Source organism: Phocoena sinus, chromosome 2 (assembly GCF_008692025.1).
Source record: "Phocoena sinus isolate mPhoSin1 chromosome 2, mPhoSin1.pri, whole genome shotgun sequence".
NCBI lineage: Eukaryota > Metazoa > Chordata > Mammalia > Artiodactyla > Phocoenidae > Phocoena > Phocoena sinus.
Window position 1 is genome coordinate 101,950,954 of NC_045764.1, and position 14,115 is coordinate 101,965,068.

Consider the following 14,115-nt stretch of genomic DNA (forward strand, 5'->3'; position numbering starts at 1 on the left):
TCACTCCAGTAATGTTGCCATCCCGACCACTCATGGACTGAAGCACAGCTTTATCCAATCCTAACTTGAGGCTAGCCTTATCAAACATCTCTCTCTCATAAGAATTACGAGTGATGAGACGGTACACCTTCACAGCTTTACTCTGCCCAATTCGATGACACCGTGCTTGGGCCTGGTGGAAGGAAGGGCAAAGATAACATAACATTAGAGGGACTTCCCTGGTGGTCCAGTGGTTAAGAATCCCCCTTCCAATGCAGGGGATGCGGGTCCGATCCCTGGTTGGGGAACTAAGATCCCACGTGCCACAGGGCAACTAAGCCCGTGCGCTCTGGAGCCCGCATGCCACAACTAGAGAGAAGCCCACATGCCTCTACAAAGATCCCGCGTGCCGCAACTAAGATCCCGCGTGCCACAACTAAGACCTGATGCAGCCAAATAAATAAAATAAATTAATTAAAAAAAACAAAAAACATAACATTAGAGCGGGTGGGGGGAGAAGGATTCAAAATACCAATTTCCATCTATAAAGCAGCCATGAAATCAACTCAAAATCAAAAGTCAACTACAAGATGAAATTATTGCCCCATCATCTAGACCGGGGTCAGCAAATCCTAGTCACCTGTTTCTGTAAATAAAGTTTTTGCTGAAACACAGCTCTACCCATTTATTTACATATTGTCTATAGCTGCTTTTGTGGTACAAGAGCAGAGGTGAGTAGTTACAACAGAGGCTGTCTGATTTACAAAGCCTAAAATATTTATTATCTGGCCCTTTACAGAACAAGTTTGGTAACCTAACTAACAATTCTATACTCTCTAAGAGACAAGACTTTCTAAGAGATCCTGATCCTGTTGCAAAACCTCCCAGGTTAGGTGATTAGTCCCTAAGACAATGATTTCCTTTACCTGCAGGTCATTTTGCGGATTCCAATCTGAATCAAAGATGATGCAAGTATCAGCAGCTGTGAGATTAATTCCAAGTCCACCAGCCCGGGTGCATAGCAAAAAGACAAATCGGTCTGAGTCAGGCTTGCTGAAGCGGTCAATAGCAGCCTGCCGAAGGTTGCCTCTAACTCGCCCATCGATACGCTCATACAAGTACCTGTATGGGAATCACAGGAAAGAAAGTTTAATCAGCTAAGCAGAAAAAGAGAACAAAAAAGCAGACTGGGATTAATATCAGTACCTCTATATCTCTAGTTCACCAAAAACTTTATCAGAAAGTGGAGAGTGAGAGTCTTAAACACTTCTCTTATCCCAGTCCTGGTCAACTTTAATTAAACCCAGGCCCTCCTACTCTTTGCAGCCTTATGAGTATATAGTAAACACAAGGTGAAGAATGACTCTTTTCTTACCTCCTCTGGATTAGATAATCCTCTAGGATATCTAGGCAGCGTACCATCTGGGAGAAGATCAGAACCTTATGGCCACCAGCTTTAAGTTTCGGAAGTAACTTGTCAATAAGAACCAATTTGCCAGCTGAACGAACCATTGCCTGCAAGTGGAAGTCATGAGGTATGATATGGCAAGCTTCTCGAAATTCTGTTAGGATTTTTTCTTCTGCACCTGCCAAAAGAAAAATCAAACCTGATGGTGAGATCCAGAGAAACATACAAAGGCTGCAGTTTATTTAACTGAGACAAGGAAGCAAAGAAAAAAAGGTAATCTGACTTGATATCAATGTTACACACAGAATTTCAGCACCCCCAAAATCCTAAGTCATCCTCAATTTTATTCATACAAAATATTCCTTGTAAGTCAGGCTTAAGAACTGGGTAAAATATATGTAAGTATGTGGACAAGGACCAGAATAGTATATACAAACCACTATTACCACCCTGCTGGCACCCAAAACACAAACAGCAAAATGGAGTACCACTGAAGACAGAACAGCATGACTTGAGTTCTTATTCATGAAATTCTAAAGAGCAAATCCTTTTTAACTTTGGTGATTATGCAGGATCAAAGGGGTAGAAAGAACTACAGGAAGACTTCCAAATGAGAATTGTTTTAAAAGGAGAAATCTCCTTTATTCCCAAATTAGGATGGATCAGTCAATGCATACATTGTTCCTGAGGAATATCACTTAGAAAGTAAACAAGGTAACACAGAAATGTAAGTATTTTCCAGGAATTCCCTCACCATTGATGAGATATGGGTGGTTGCAGCATTTGCGCAACTCCATCATTGTATTGAGTAGATTAGGCATGTTAGTATGGCCTGCCCCTTTGGAAAGAAAGGAGAAATTCTTCTCCAAAATAGCCCGATAGTATTTCTTCTGAATGTTGGTCAGCTCTACTTCAATAATGGTTTCCTGCTTAGGTGCCAGGTTCTTTTCAACATCCTCTTTGAGTCTTCTCAGCATCATTGGCTTGAGAATGGCCTGTAGCTTTTGAACCTGTGCCCAATACAGAGAAAAAAGAAATCACTAACATGAGGACAAACATTCTCACATTAGGTGGAAACATGGAGAAATACCATGAGAGTTTTCCAGTATCTGAGAAAAGTAGACTTTGGACAATGCCACAAATGATGTAGGCACAAGGTTACATACAGGAGTTCAGAACAGCCTGTGATAATCTAAGACAGTAGATATCTGCCTAGTACAAACTTTACCTCTTTTTGTCCTGGGTTAGTACCGCATTAGACAGACTTCCTACCTGTTCCTCTGTCTTGAGATCCCCAAAGTCCTTGAGGAACTCTGATTCTGACGGAAACTGTGAAGGTTCCAAGAAATGAAGCAGGCTGAACAGTTCCTCCACTGTATTTTGCAATGGTGTTCCTGTGAGTAGCACTTTGTGCTCCTAGAAATGGAGAACACAGAAGAATGATAAAACTCAGAAGGACTTCTAGGGTTTTCTATCAAGTATATAACTTTAGCTTTCATTTCTTTAACTGTAAAATTATGGGAATGGACCAGACTACTCTCTTAACTTTTTTACTTGCTCCCTCTTTTGATAAAATATTCAAGAAAACCCTTGATATTATTTAACATATTAATTTATCTTAAATATTATAAGCCAGTAAAGAAATATTCAGAATACGTTTTTTTCCAATTAAATATGCCTCTCCACACTCAACTCCCCACAGACATCCTAACATGTCCCCCTCTGAAGAATGTACCTGTGCTGGGTTAAATATGGCCAATAATTTTCGGTAGTTCCTCCTATCAAGGTTCACCCCTTGAACATGGGCTTGCCTTGTAACTCGCTCTGACAAAGAGAATGTAGCAGAAGTGATATCATGTGAGTTTCAGAGCCTATGCCTCAAAGGCCTTGCAGCTTCCACCTTTACCCTCTTGGAACACTGCCCTGACTCTATCATGTACAGAAGCAAAGTCTGGCCCACAGGGGGTGACGGGCCATGTGGAAGATGACCCAGCCAACAACCAGCACCAACTGTCAGCTACAGCTGCATTACTGACTCCAGGCAAGACCACCAAAAGAATGGGCTCACCAAGCCCAGCCTAAGTTGCTGAGCTAGAGAATCATGAAAAATATAGCTGTTTTAAGCCACTAAGTTTTTGGATATTTTGTTATGCAGCAATAGGTAACTAACGTAATACCCAACCTCTCCACCCAGTTGAGAACCATTAACCTACAATCACCTACCAACTCTAAAATTTATATGAATTTTATGACTTTCAGGTTACCATTCCCACAGGCCATACCCACCACCCAATACCAAGACTCATTCTTTTCTTCTCTGCTAAATTAAGGTTATATTAATTCCATAGGGAATTAGGATTTCTTTAATTCCAGGTGTTTCTGCCCACAAGTCAGTGAGAGGAACTCACCAGGTCCATGTGCTTGAGACTATCAAGCAGCTTGCAATTACGGTTCTTTAGTCGATGGGCTTCGTCAATGATGACACAACGCCATTCAATCTCACGAAGCTCGGGACAGTCTGACAAAATCATCTCAAAAGTGGTGATCAGGGCATCAAACTTGTATGCACCCGGGATGAGGCGCCCCTAAGCATGAAGGCAATAAAGTCAGAAAAGGCCTAAAATGTACCTAAAGGAGATGCTCTTCCGAATCACACATCCGTTTTTTATATTCAGGCAGGCTTAATAGGAAATACCAACTGCACCACCACCCACCTCTGCCACTGTTCATCTTCCTGATAGAACAGTGCCAAACCACTGAATCTAAGATACGCTGCCTCCTCAGCACACTCAGCTTCTTGGGAAAATGACAGACTTCACTGAATGAAGCTGGACATTTTTGACTCTGCTGCATGCCTACCTCATGTATTTCAGCCCTACACCTTCTGTTGGTAAACACTAAAATCCACAAATGTTGAGTGCTGCTGAAACATACAAGATAAAACTAAAAATGAAATAGCTAATGTAGTAAGTGATAATATTGGTTACTATCTAAAAAGTGGACAGAAGAATCCAATTATCTTAGCAAAATTAAGACCAACAAAATACGACTTGAACAAATTTGGTTTGGTAGAAATAAAAACCACAGGAAACTAATGGTAGGAAAAAAAGTCTCATAAAATTCAATGTTAAGAAAAGATGGGGCTTCCCTGGTGGCACAGTGGTTGAGAGTCCGCCTGCTGATGCAGGGGACACGGGTTCGTGCCCCGGTCCGGGAAGATCCCATATGCCGCGGAGCGCCTGGGCCCGTGAGCCATGGCCGCTGAGCCTGCGCGTCCGGAGCCTGTGCTCCACAGCAGGAGAGGCCACGACAGTGAGAGGCCCGCATACCGCAAAAAAAAAAAAAGAAAGGACATGGCTTACGTTCACCACCATATGGATCAAGGAATTAATAAAGTAGCTAAATGAATTTCATTCTGGAAAATTCTTTCTCGATGAAAACATCAATGCTGATAAAACTCTATTTTAAATATATGTATTCATAAATAAAGTCAGAATTTCCACTGGATTAAAATGTCCACTGGATAAAAAGAGCGAAGTAAAAAAAATGCCCTGCACAATCTAAACAAAAATTTTGCCTTAAATCACAGAGAGTCTCAATAAAAGTCTTTGATTCATATAAAAGCCTCTAAAAATACCAGGTACCTTGGCCTACTCTCTAAACCATAATATTTGTATTACATACAACTCACCCGTGAATCTTTACAGTACATTTCATACTGTTGAATCATCTGCCGGCTGGCCAGACTGCCATGGTACACAATAGTGTTCATCTCTGTCCACGTGTTGAATTCTCTCTCCCAGTTAGTAATTGTGGACAGTGGGGCAATGACCAGGAAGGGGCCATGGATGCCCACATTATATACCTCCTGTAAGAAGGCAATGGACTGAATGGTTTTGCCCAATCCCATCTCATCAGCCAGGATGCAGTTCTGCCTGCAGATTCATCACGGAAAAAGAAAAGCAAGTCAAAAGAGACCATCTTTTTAAAAAGTACTTAAAAAGAAACCGTTTCAACAGAAAAGAAATAAAAATAATCTCAGACTAAGCCTATATGTTATGGTCCTACTCTTTTCTTTACCTGTTATACCAATTAAAGAGCAGCCAATTGACCCCTTCCAACTGATATTCCCTTAATTGGTTTCTGTTTTTATACTCATGTGACAACTCCAACTTCTTCCAGGCACTTGCTTGTGGACGATTCTAAAAAATAGAAAATTTGAATAAATGGCATGGAGACACTAACGAAATTAGGTAAACTTACTAGGTAGTTCTAATAGTTGAAGTCAATTCAAAAACATTAACATGTTAAATATATTCAAACTCATGAGTCCATAATGACACTTTTAAAAAAAAAGAGGAAGAAGGAAAGAGAAAAAGCCCACTGATCACTTTTGGAGGGTGCTAAGGAAGTACTTCATTATTTTGAAACTGGGAAATAAAGGATAAGGTAAATAAATAAAGCATTTATCCTCCATTCCTATACCATCTGTACCTTAGGGTAACCAAACAGTAGGTGAAACATATTTCTTTTTACAGAAGATTCTGTCTAATAAATGAAGAAATGATAGAATCACCATTTAAAACTCCTTAAAGAATGGATCTCAACAATGAACAAAAATGGCTATATCACAAAAGACAACCTATCAGAACCATCTATAAAGTGGATTTAGTGGTCTCCCTCCCCAACCTGACGCAGCCTCTAGAACAGTGTTATCTAATGGAACTGTCTACAATGATAGAAAATGTTTTATATCTGCCTTTAGCCACATGTGACTACTGAGCATTTGAAATGTGGCTGGTGGCTACTGTATTGGACAGAACGGCTATAAAAAGTTCTAACAGACATTACTGCTCTACATCTAACTATTTATGTGAAATATAAGGGACAGAAAAGGTACCAAGGGGAATGTAACTGGCAAACTGACTATGGAAAACCCTAGAGAACAATCACCTGGTTTCTTCAAGAGAAAACTGCAAAGGAGGGAGAGGAGATCAAGGGGAAACTATAATTAAGAAAGATATATATGAGATATATATTAACTAATAGCAATATATAGACCTTACTTAGAATTTAATTCAAACAATTTAACAAAAGTTAGAAGATAATCAGGGAAATACAGTGATTGCTTACTTGATGATATTTAGGGATGGTTAAATTTTTTCAAGTGTAACAATGGTACTATTTATCTTTTAGACATAAACACTGAAATGTTACACATAAAATGAAGGAATCTGAGATTTCTTTTAAAATAATCTGGGAAATGAGTAGGTAGAGAAATATGTGAAACAAGATTGGCTATGTGTTCATTGTTAAAGTTGGGTGACAGTTACATTATACTACTTCTTCAACTTTTATATATGTTTGAAAATTTCCGTAATAAAAAGCTAAAACAAAGAAAATTAAATCATTGCCTATATGGACTTTACACTCTAAATGCAGATATACTTACCACCCTTTTGAGTTCTGGGTGCCTTGACTGGATCCGTTTAAATTCTCGAATCTTGCCCTCATCAACATCCTCTTTTAGCTCCCATGTACTATCCTCATAGGGCAGAGAGCACCATTTTACCAAGTAGTAAATTACAGGCTAAGAGAGAAAAAAGCCAAAGCCTTAATGAAACGATTCTGTGTTCTCTGCCGTGATTAAAAGATAAGAATTTGACTAAAGAATCAGATCACAAAGTGTCAATATCTAGAAAGGTGCCAAAAGCCAAAAAAGTCAGGCTGAAAACACCAGAGGCTCACCTGCTGATGCACTGTACTATTTATGGCTCTGATCCTGCTTCCAGACAATTTATCAGAATCTGTAAGTGAAATTCCTACCCAGCACCATCTAGAACACTAAGCACTGAAACGTTAGGCTCACCAACCAAGCAGATTAAACAAACACAAAAAATCCTTTATTGTGTTCAATTAGACTGAAATTGAATTGTTGAACTGAATTAATTATTGTTAATTATTGAATTAAAAGATATGGTAGCCCTGTTTCATACTATCCTCCTGGCACCAGATTTGATACAGTAGAAGCCAGGCTACTGTAGAAGCAAAGAACAGGTTAAATCCATAGGAGCAGAGCAGGACTGAAATCACTGGGCTTCTGAGCTCCTGGAGCTCTCAGCGCAGATGCTATTTCAAAGAGCAGCCATATGGTGGTAAAGAGATTTTCTTGCGAGCCCCAGGAAGCTAGGAGATAACTGCAAGAGGTATCCCCGAAGAGAGCTAAGAGTGAAGAGGAAGGGGAAATGCTGAAGCTCCAACTACGGTGCTATGCTCTATGTAGGCATTCTAGTGCAAGGGACGGGGCAGTGACCAGTGGTAATATGGCTCCTATTCTCACTACTCAAGATGACTGATCACTGACCGGACTGCATTTCCATATTTAGCTTATATGAATCGAGAAGAATTAGACTGGGCCTAGTGTAATCACCAGGAAATCTCTAATTATCAACTCATAGAATACCCCTTAAAACAGCCAGCAAGAAGTATGAAGATATGTGTCTCAATAGAGATATAGATCAAGGAATACCTAGAATTAATGTAATTTCTCTTTGACCTTTTTCTTTACTGTAGTGACTCAGGTCACTTTCTACATAAAGACATTTGTCCACGTCACCTATTTCCAGCACCCTTACTCTTCCAAGGACTTTAATATTTATTATAATATTTATTTCCACTATTGGGTAATGTAATAAGGATGACAAACTCATTTTGGAGAAGAGGGGGAAATGGGCAAACAGAACGTTTTTATCCAACACTGGGAACATAAATTACAGTACCAGGGTACTAAAACACTTTCATCTGTCATACTGGTCCCAATACATTCCAGAGGAGCCTAATCAAAGTCTAATTACTTTTGGAAGATGAAGGTGTAAGTATAGTGATAGAGAGCATAAGATTTTCAAGGCTGGGAAGGCTGAGATCCTGAAAGCGATGAGAATAATTTAACAGTAGCTAACCTGTCCTGACTAATAACTGGTCCATTCCACTCTCACCTCCCACAAATGAACAATAAGCAGTAATTCCCACCCCTAACCCCAAAAGCAGAAGATATGTTTTCTGAGGCATTCTTCTTAGGATTTAAAGACACTGAATTGTAACGGGCCTTGGACATCTAAGGTTCTATCTGAGAAATGCTGAAGGCTTATAAAATAAACTGGGAATTTTACAGAGGGAAGACTTTGACTCTTAGGTCCTGTACAGATGATATATGGGAGCAAGTCATTTAGCTTGTGAGTGAGCCCAGCCCACCATCCAGCACTGATGTCTTAACAAGGCTCTGCTACCCACTCTGTAAGCAGTGACTGAAGTGATGACAACTTGATGAAATGTGGCCCTGCAAAGTTAAACCAACAACTATGACTTGAAGTGAGAAGAGTTCTAACAAAAAGGTGGGTCATGGCCTAAGTAAATTTAAATGAGAGCAATGTTGAATTCACTGGTGGCTTAGATCTATACAACTCTTATTTGGAAAATGAAAAAAAGTGATTAATGAAAACATATCACCTAGTGTTTCAGCATATCTAAAATCAGCTACCCAATCTAAGAAAGCTTTAGTGCTGTGGTTCCCAAATCAAACTATGCATGAGAAGCCCTTGGAGAACCAACTTAAAAATACAGATCTCTGGATCCCACCCTAGATGTACTGAATCTGAACCTGTGGGAATAGGACCTCACATCTGTTTAAAGGTACTGACACAAATGCAGTGTATCTGTTTTAGTGACAAATGAAAATGCATTTAACTGATGCTAAGTACAGGAAATAAATAATTCTCAACAACATGAAGAAAGCTATGAGTCTATGCAAGTATTTTTATATTCACAAATTTGGAGATACGTAAAGTATCCCTTTCTCCATCCCTACCTCTCACCCCCAACTGAAGGTCAAGGGTCTCCCATATAAAATCTGTGAGAAAATGAGGCCAAGGTTAATGAGTCTTTGTAAAACAGCTCCCAGATATTTGAGAATCTTTCGTTTTAGCCTCTCTCTGTTCTCCTTTACCTTCCCAGTATCATTCTAAGTACCTCTCAGAAAAATTCAGAAGTACCTTTTCAGTCCAAGAAATTTTTCAGCCATATGTGAAAAATAAAGGATGGGCAAGCAGACAGGCAGAAATCTTTAAGAGGCCATTCATGTTCCTCCACGCCCCAACTCACCTCTCCATTGTCCTTGTCAATGCTGTGAGACTCATCCAATATCCTATCCACCTCTACATAGTCTGGGTTGAAGGGCTCTTCGTCCTAGAGGAATTATGAAACCAAACAATAAGACCAAAAGATCACTGTTCAGGAAACACACTGCTCCATGCAACCTTTAGCTGATAACCCTACTTCAAAATTTATTAAGAGAAAAGAAGGGAGTTCCCCATTTTCATAATACCACATCCTACACACTTACATGTATTTGCATCTATCCTCTTGCCTGTTACCAGATAAAGTGTCACTACTCCCTAACAGAGGCCATTCTCTCCATATATGCTTTGGATTCCATTCCTTCTTGCCTTCTTAGGAATCTCTCTCTACTGGAGCATGCCCATAACATACAACCATGCTTGACTATTTCTCATCTTTTCTTTAATTAATTAATTTATTTATTTTGGCTGCGCTGGGTCTTCAATGCAGTGCGTGGGCTCTTCATTGTGGCACACAGTCTTCTCTAGTTGCGGCGCACGGGCTCTCTAGTTGCGGCACGTGGGCTCTCTAGTTGCGGCACGCAGTGTCTCTAGTTGCGGTGCGTGGGCTCTAGAGAGCATGGGCTTAGTTGCGGTATGTGGGATCTTAGTTCCCCAACCAGGCAACTTCACGTCTTAAAAAGACCTCCCTGACTCTACATCCCCCTCCAACTATTCTTTTGTTCTGCTTCATACCCAAACTTTTCCAAGAGTTTTAAACACACAGTACCTCCATTTCATCACTTCCTTCACTTACTTGTCCACCCATTCCACTCTTCTTTCTACTTCCATCACACAATGGAACTACTCTTGTCGAGGTTATTAATGATCTCCAAATTGCCAAACATAATGGAAACGTTTCTGTACTCACCTTAATTTACCTATACAAAGTATTAAACAATTCATTATTCTCTCCCCAAAGCACTCTCTTCCCTAGGCTTTTCTGAGACACCAAATCCTGTCAATTCTACTTTAAAGTAAACTCAAATCTATCCATTCTCTCTAACCACTGAAAGCACTCTGCTATAAGCCTTAATTTCTCATCTAGAAAACTTCAACAGCCTTTATTTTCGGTAGCCTTTATTTTGGTTTCACTTTTTGTTTTGGCCAATTCTCAGTCACCTTCACTGGCTCTTTTTTTCCTAAGTCACTGGTATCCAACTTTGGGTGGTATCCCAAGATAAATAACCCAAGGCTTCAAAGAAAGATCTCAAAGAAACCTTAAGGAAAAATCTCTTTCTTTCTTAAGACACTTTCCCCCTGATTTTTGTGACATATCTTTTTCCTAATCTTTCTCCTACCACTCTGGCAAACAGTCCCTTCTTCACCTGGTCCTCTAAATTTGTGAGAATTGCTTAAGGATTGGCCCTGGGCTTACATCCATTGCCTTATAGAAAGAAATTTTAAAAAGTACAGAACTATTAGAAAGTATAGAACTTTCCCGAAGGTGACTCTATTCATTATTAAGGCTTTAATAATTATGTATATGCTGATACATTCCAAAGTTAAATTGCAGCCTAAAAAATCCAGATTTGTATATCTATCTCCTTGATAGAAATGTGTTACAGAATTTTAAGCTTAACATGGTCTAAACTAAAATCTTGATTTTCCCCAAATCAGTTGCTTCTAAAATCTTCCATTCTTTAATAAATGACTCTACCTCAAGCCATTTGCTCAGACCAGAAACCTATCTATATAAGCCATCACACCAAATCCTGTCAATTCTACTTTAAAGTAAACTCAAATCTATCCATTCTCTCTAACCACTGAAAGCACTCTGCTATAAGCCTTAATTTCTCATCTAGAAAACTTCAACAGCCTCCTTACTGCTCATCCTACTTTCACGCTTACTCTTCTCCAATCCAAAGTCTAGATGAGCTTTTTTTTTTAATAAATTTTATTTATGGCTGTGTTGGGTCTTCGTTGCTGTGCACAGTCTTTCTCTAGTTGTGGCAAGCAGGGGCTACTCTTCGTTGTGGTGCGTGGGCTTCTCACTGCGGTGGCTTCTCTTGTTGCAGAGCGCAGGCTCTAGAGTGCAGGCTCAGTAGTTGTGGTGCACGGGCTCTGTTGCTCTGCAGCATGTGGGATCTTCCCGGACCAGGGCTCGAACCCGTGTCCCCTGTGTTGGCGGGGAGATTCTTAACCACTGCGCCACCAGGGAAACCCTAGATGATCTTTTAAAAATGAAAATTGGGGCTTCCCTGGTGGCTCAGGGGTTGAGAGTCCGCCTGCCGATGCAGGGGACACGGGTTCGTGCCCCAGTCTGGGAAGATCCCACATGCCGCGGGGCGGCTAGGCCCGTGAGCCATGGCCGCTGAGCCTGCGCGTCCGGAGCCTGTGCTCCGCAACGGGAGAGGCCACAACAGTGAGAGGCCCGCGTACCAGAAAAAAAAAAAAAAGAAAATTGGATGTGCTTTCACCTGTTTTAAATAGTCCAGTGGTTTCCCCCTTTGCACTTAGAATAAAAACAAAACTAAAAGGTCTATAAGCACCTGCTTGCCTAAATTTCTGATCTCATTTCGGGCCACTCACTCTCTATCGTACATCAATCCCACTGTCCTTTCAGTTCCTCATCCTGTCTCAGGGCTTTCATATATTGCTATTTCCCATGCCAGGGATACTATTTACATGTGTTCATGGTCTTACTAACTCATTCATAATTCAATTCTCAGTGAAGTCTTCACTGATTATCCAAAGTAGGCATTTTTTTATTAGGTCTTCCTGTGCTCTTTCTTTCCTGGCACTTACCACAATTTGAATTATTTTTAAATCTCTCTCTCTCCCCATTAGACAGTGAGCTACATGAGAACACAGACCATGTGTGATTTGTTTACCATAGTGACTAGCACATAATAAACAATGAATAAATGAATAATTTATTTGGTTAAATGGCCTACCTATAAAGGCAAAACTGGCATACAAGTCAGTTAGCAGAGCTTGGTTCAAGGGTCACAAATTATATATCTAATACCAATTGGAATGGGATTAGTTTCATCATACATTTCTCAAATTAGGCTTTAAAAGAACATAGACCAAAAAACAAAGAAACCCCCACGATGCAATTATCATTATTTTCATATAAAAAGATATTATAAAACCTACATGGCCCGACTTGCCCTCTCCAAGTGATGTGGAAAGTAACTCATTTATTGGCAAACCTGGTGATATAGTTTTTTCAGATGTATTTGGCCACAGCTGGGGTTTTTTGCTGAAGCTATACATTATTCCTTCTTTCACTCTTTCTTACTAGCTCCTCTTTAGGTTTTTTTTAAAAATAAATTTATTTATTTATTTATTTTTTGGCTGCATTGGGTCTTTGTTGCTGCACGTGGGCTTTCTCTAGTTGTGGCCAACGGGGGCTACTCTTCGTTGCAGTGTGCGGGCTTCTCACTGCAGTGGCTTCTCTTGCTGCAGAGCACAGGCTCTAGGCGCGCGGGCTTCAGTAGTTGTGGTGTGCGGGCTCAGTAGTTGTGGCACGCAGGCTCAGCAGTTGTGGCACATGGGCTCTAGAGTGCAAGCTCAGTAGTTGTGGCGCACGGGCTTAGTCACTCCACAGCGTGTGGGATCTTCCCAGACCAGGGTTCAAACCTGTGTCCCCTGCACTGGCAGGTGGATTCTTAACCACTGTGCCACCAGGGAAGTCCTCCTCTTTAGGTCTTAAGAAGCTTTGAGAAAGAATTCTTCTTCTCAAGGCACTCAGTAATGAAAAATCCCATTTTGGGAAAGGTATATGTATACAAAGCTTTCAAAGCAAAATCAAGAGTTAAAATACAGCTCAAGAGACCCTTACAGATGTTCCAGTACTTAACTAGTAGTAACACTGGGTATGGTGTATTAAAGCTCCTTTATCACTATTTCTAGTTATACTGGATTCGAAATTTGAGAAAATAAATGTTCTCTCTTAATGATATGGTTGCTTCTGTCTACAGATACCATCAACTGCTGAAGACTGACATTAGAGGGAGAAGAATGTTGCAAGTGGACCAGAGGTCAGTTTACCATCTGTTTTGAAAATACTTCATGAATATCAAAAAACTCAATTTCCAAGTACCCTATAACTTATAAAAATACCATATTTAGACCTGGTAAAACAAAGCCTGGGACAATTAAGTAAGAAAAGTCCAACAATCAAAATGAACACTTTATACCCATATATACAAAGCAACTATGAGCCTTTTGAAGAATCAGTCAAGGTTGATAACCCCAGTAATTTATGCTTCTATGAAATAAATGATAGGCAATACCTATTCCTAATTACCTCATGGAAGAAGTGTCTCATCTGAGCCATTTTGGTTTTGAAGCGCTTTAGTTTTTGATGGATCCTCTTATCCTTCTCTAGTTGGGAGATGGTAGCCCACTCACAGTGTAGATAGGAGCTAAAGGGGATGGAAATAGCCAGTCACAGTGTGAGAAAGGGGAATTGGTCAGCTAGTGTCTGAGATGTGGGGATTAGCCAGAAGCAGACATAAGACTATGTGCTTCAATGGGGAGACAATCTCTTAGGTCAGTGCTTCTTAAACTTGATTTTGCACACAAACCACCTGGTCTAGGGTAGGC

The 14,115-nt window shown here is 40.2% G+C and overlaps 1 protein-coding gene across 10 annotated transcripts in view; it reads right to left on the reverse strand.

The window, feature by feature from the left end:
- CHD8 (chromodomain helicase DNA binding protein 8) overlaps positions 1-14,115 on the reverse strand; it is a 57,621-nt gene that overhangs the window by 13,932 nt on the left and 29,574 nt on the right. For all 10 annotated transcript variants that reach the window (XM_032622383.1, XM_032622388.1, XM_032622382.1 and 7 more), the window contains exons 9-19: positions 13,817-13,934; positions 9,545-9,628; positions 6,840-6,977; positions 5,468-5,589; positions 5,079-5,322; positions 3,796-3,972; positions 2,660-2,803; positions 2,142-2,397; positions 1,355-1,565; positions 906-1,101; positions 5-172 (exon numbers count right to left, since the gene is read on the reverse strand). In XM_032622383.1, coding sequence (XP_032478274.1) covers positions 5-172; positions 906-1,101; positions 1,355-1,565; positions 2,142-2,397; positions 2,660-2,803; positions 3,796-3,972; positions 5,079-5,322; positions 5,468-5,589; positions 6,840-6,977; positions 9,545-9,628; positions 13,817-13,934 — 1,858 coding nt within the window. The remainder of the gene's footprint in view (positions 1-4; positions 173-905; positions 1,102-1,354; positions 1,566-2,141; positions 2,398-2,659; positions 2,804-3,795; positions 3,973-5,078; positions 5,323-5,467; positions 5,590-6,839; positions 6,978-9,544; positions 9,629-13,816; positions 13,935-14,115) is intronic.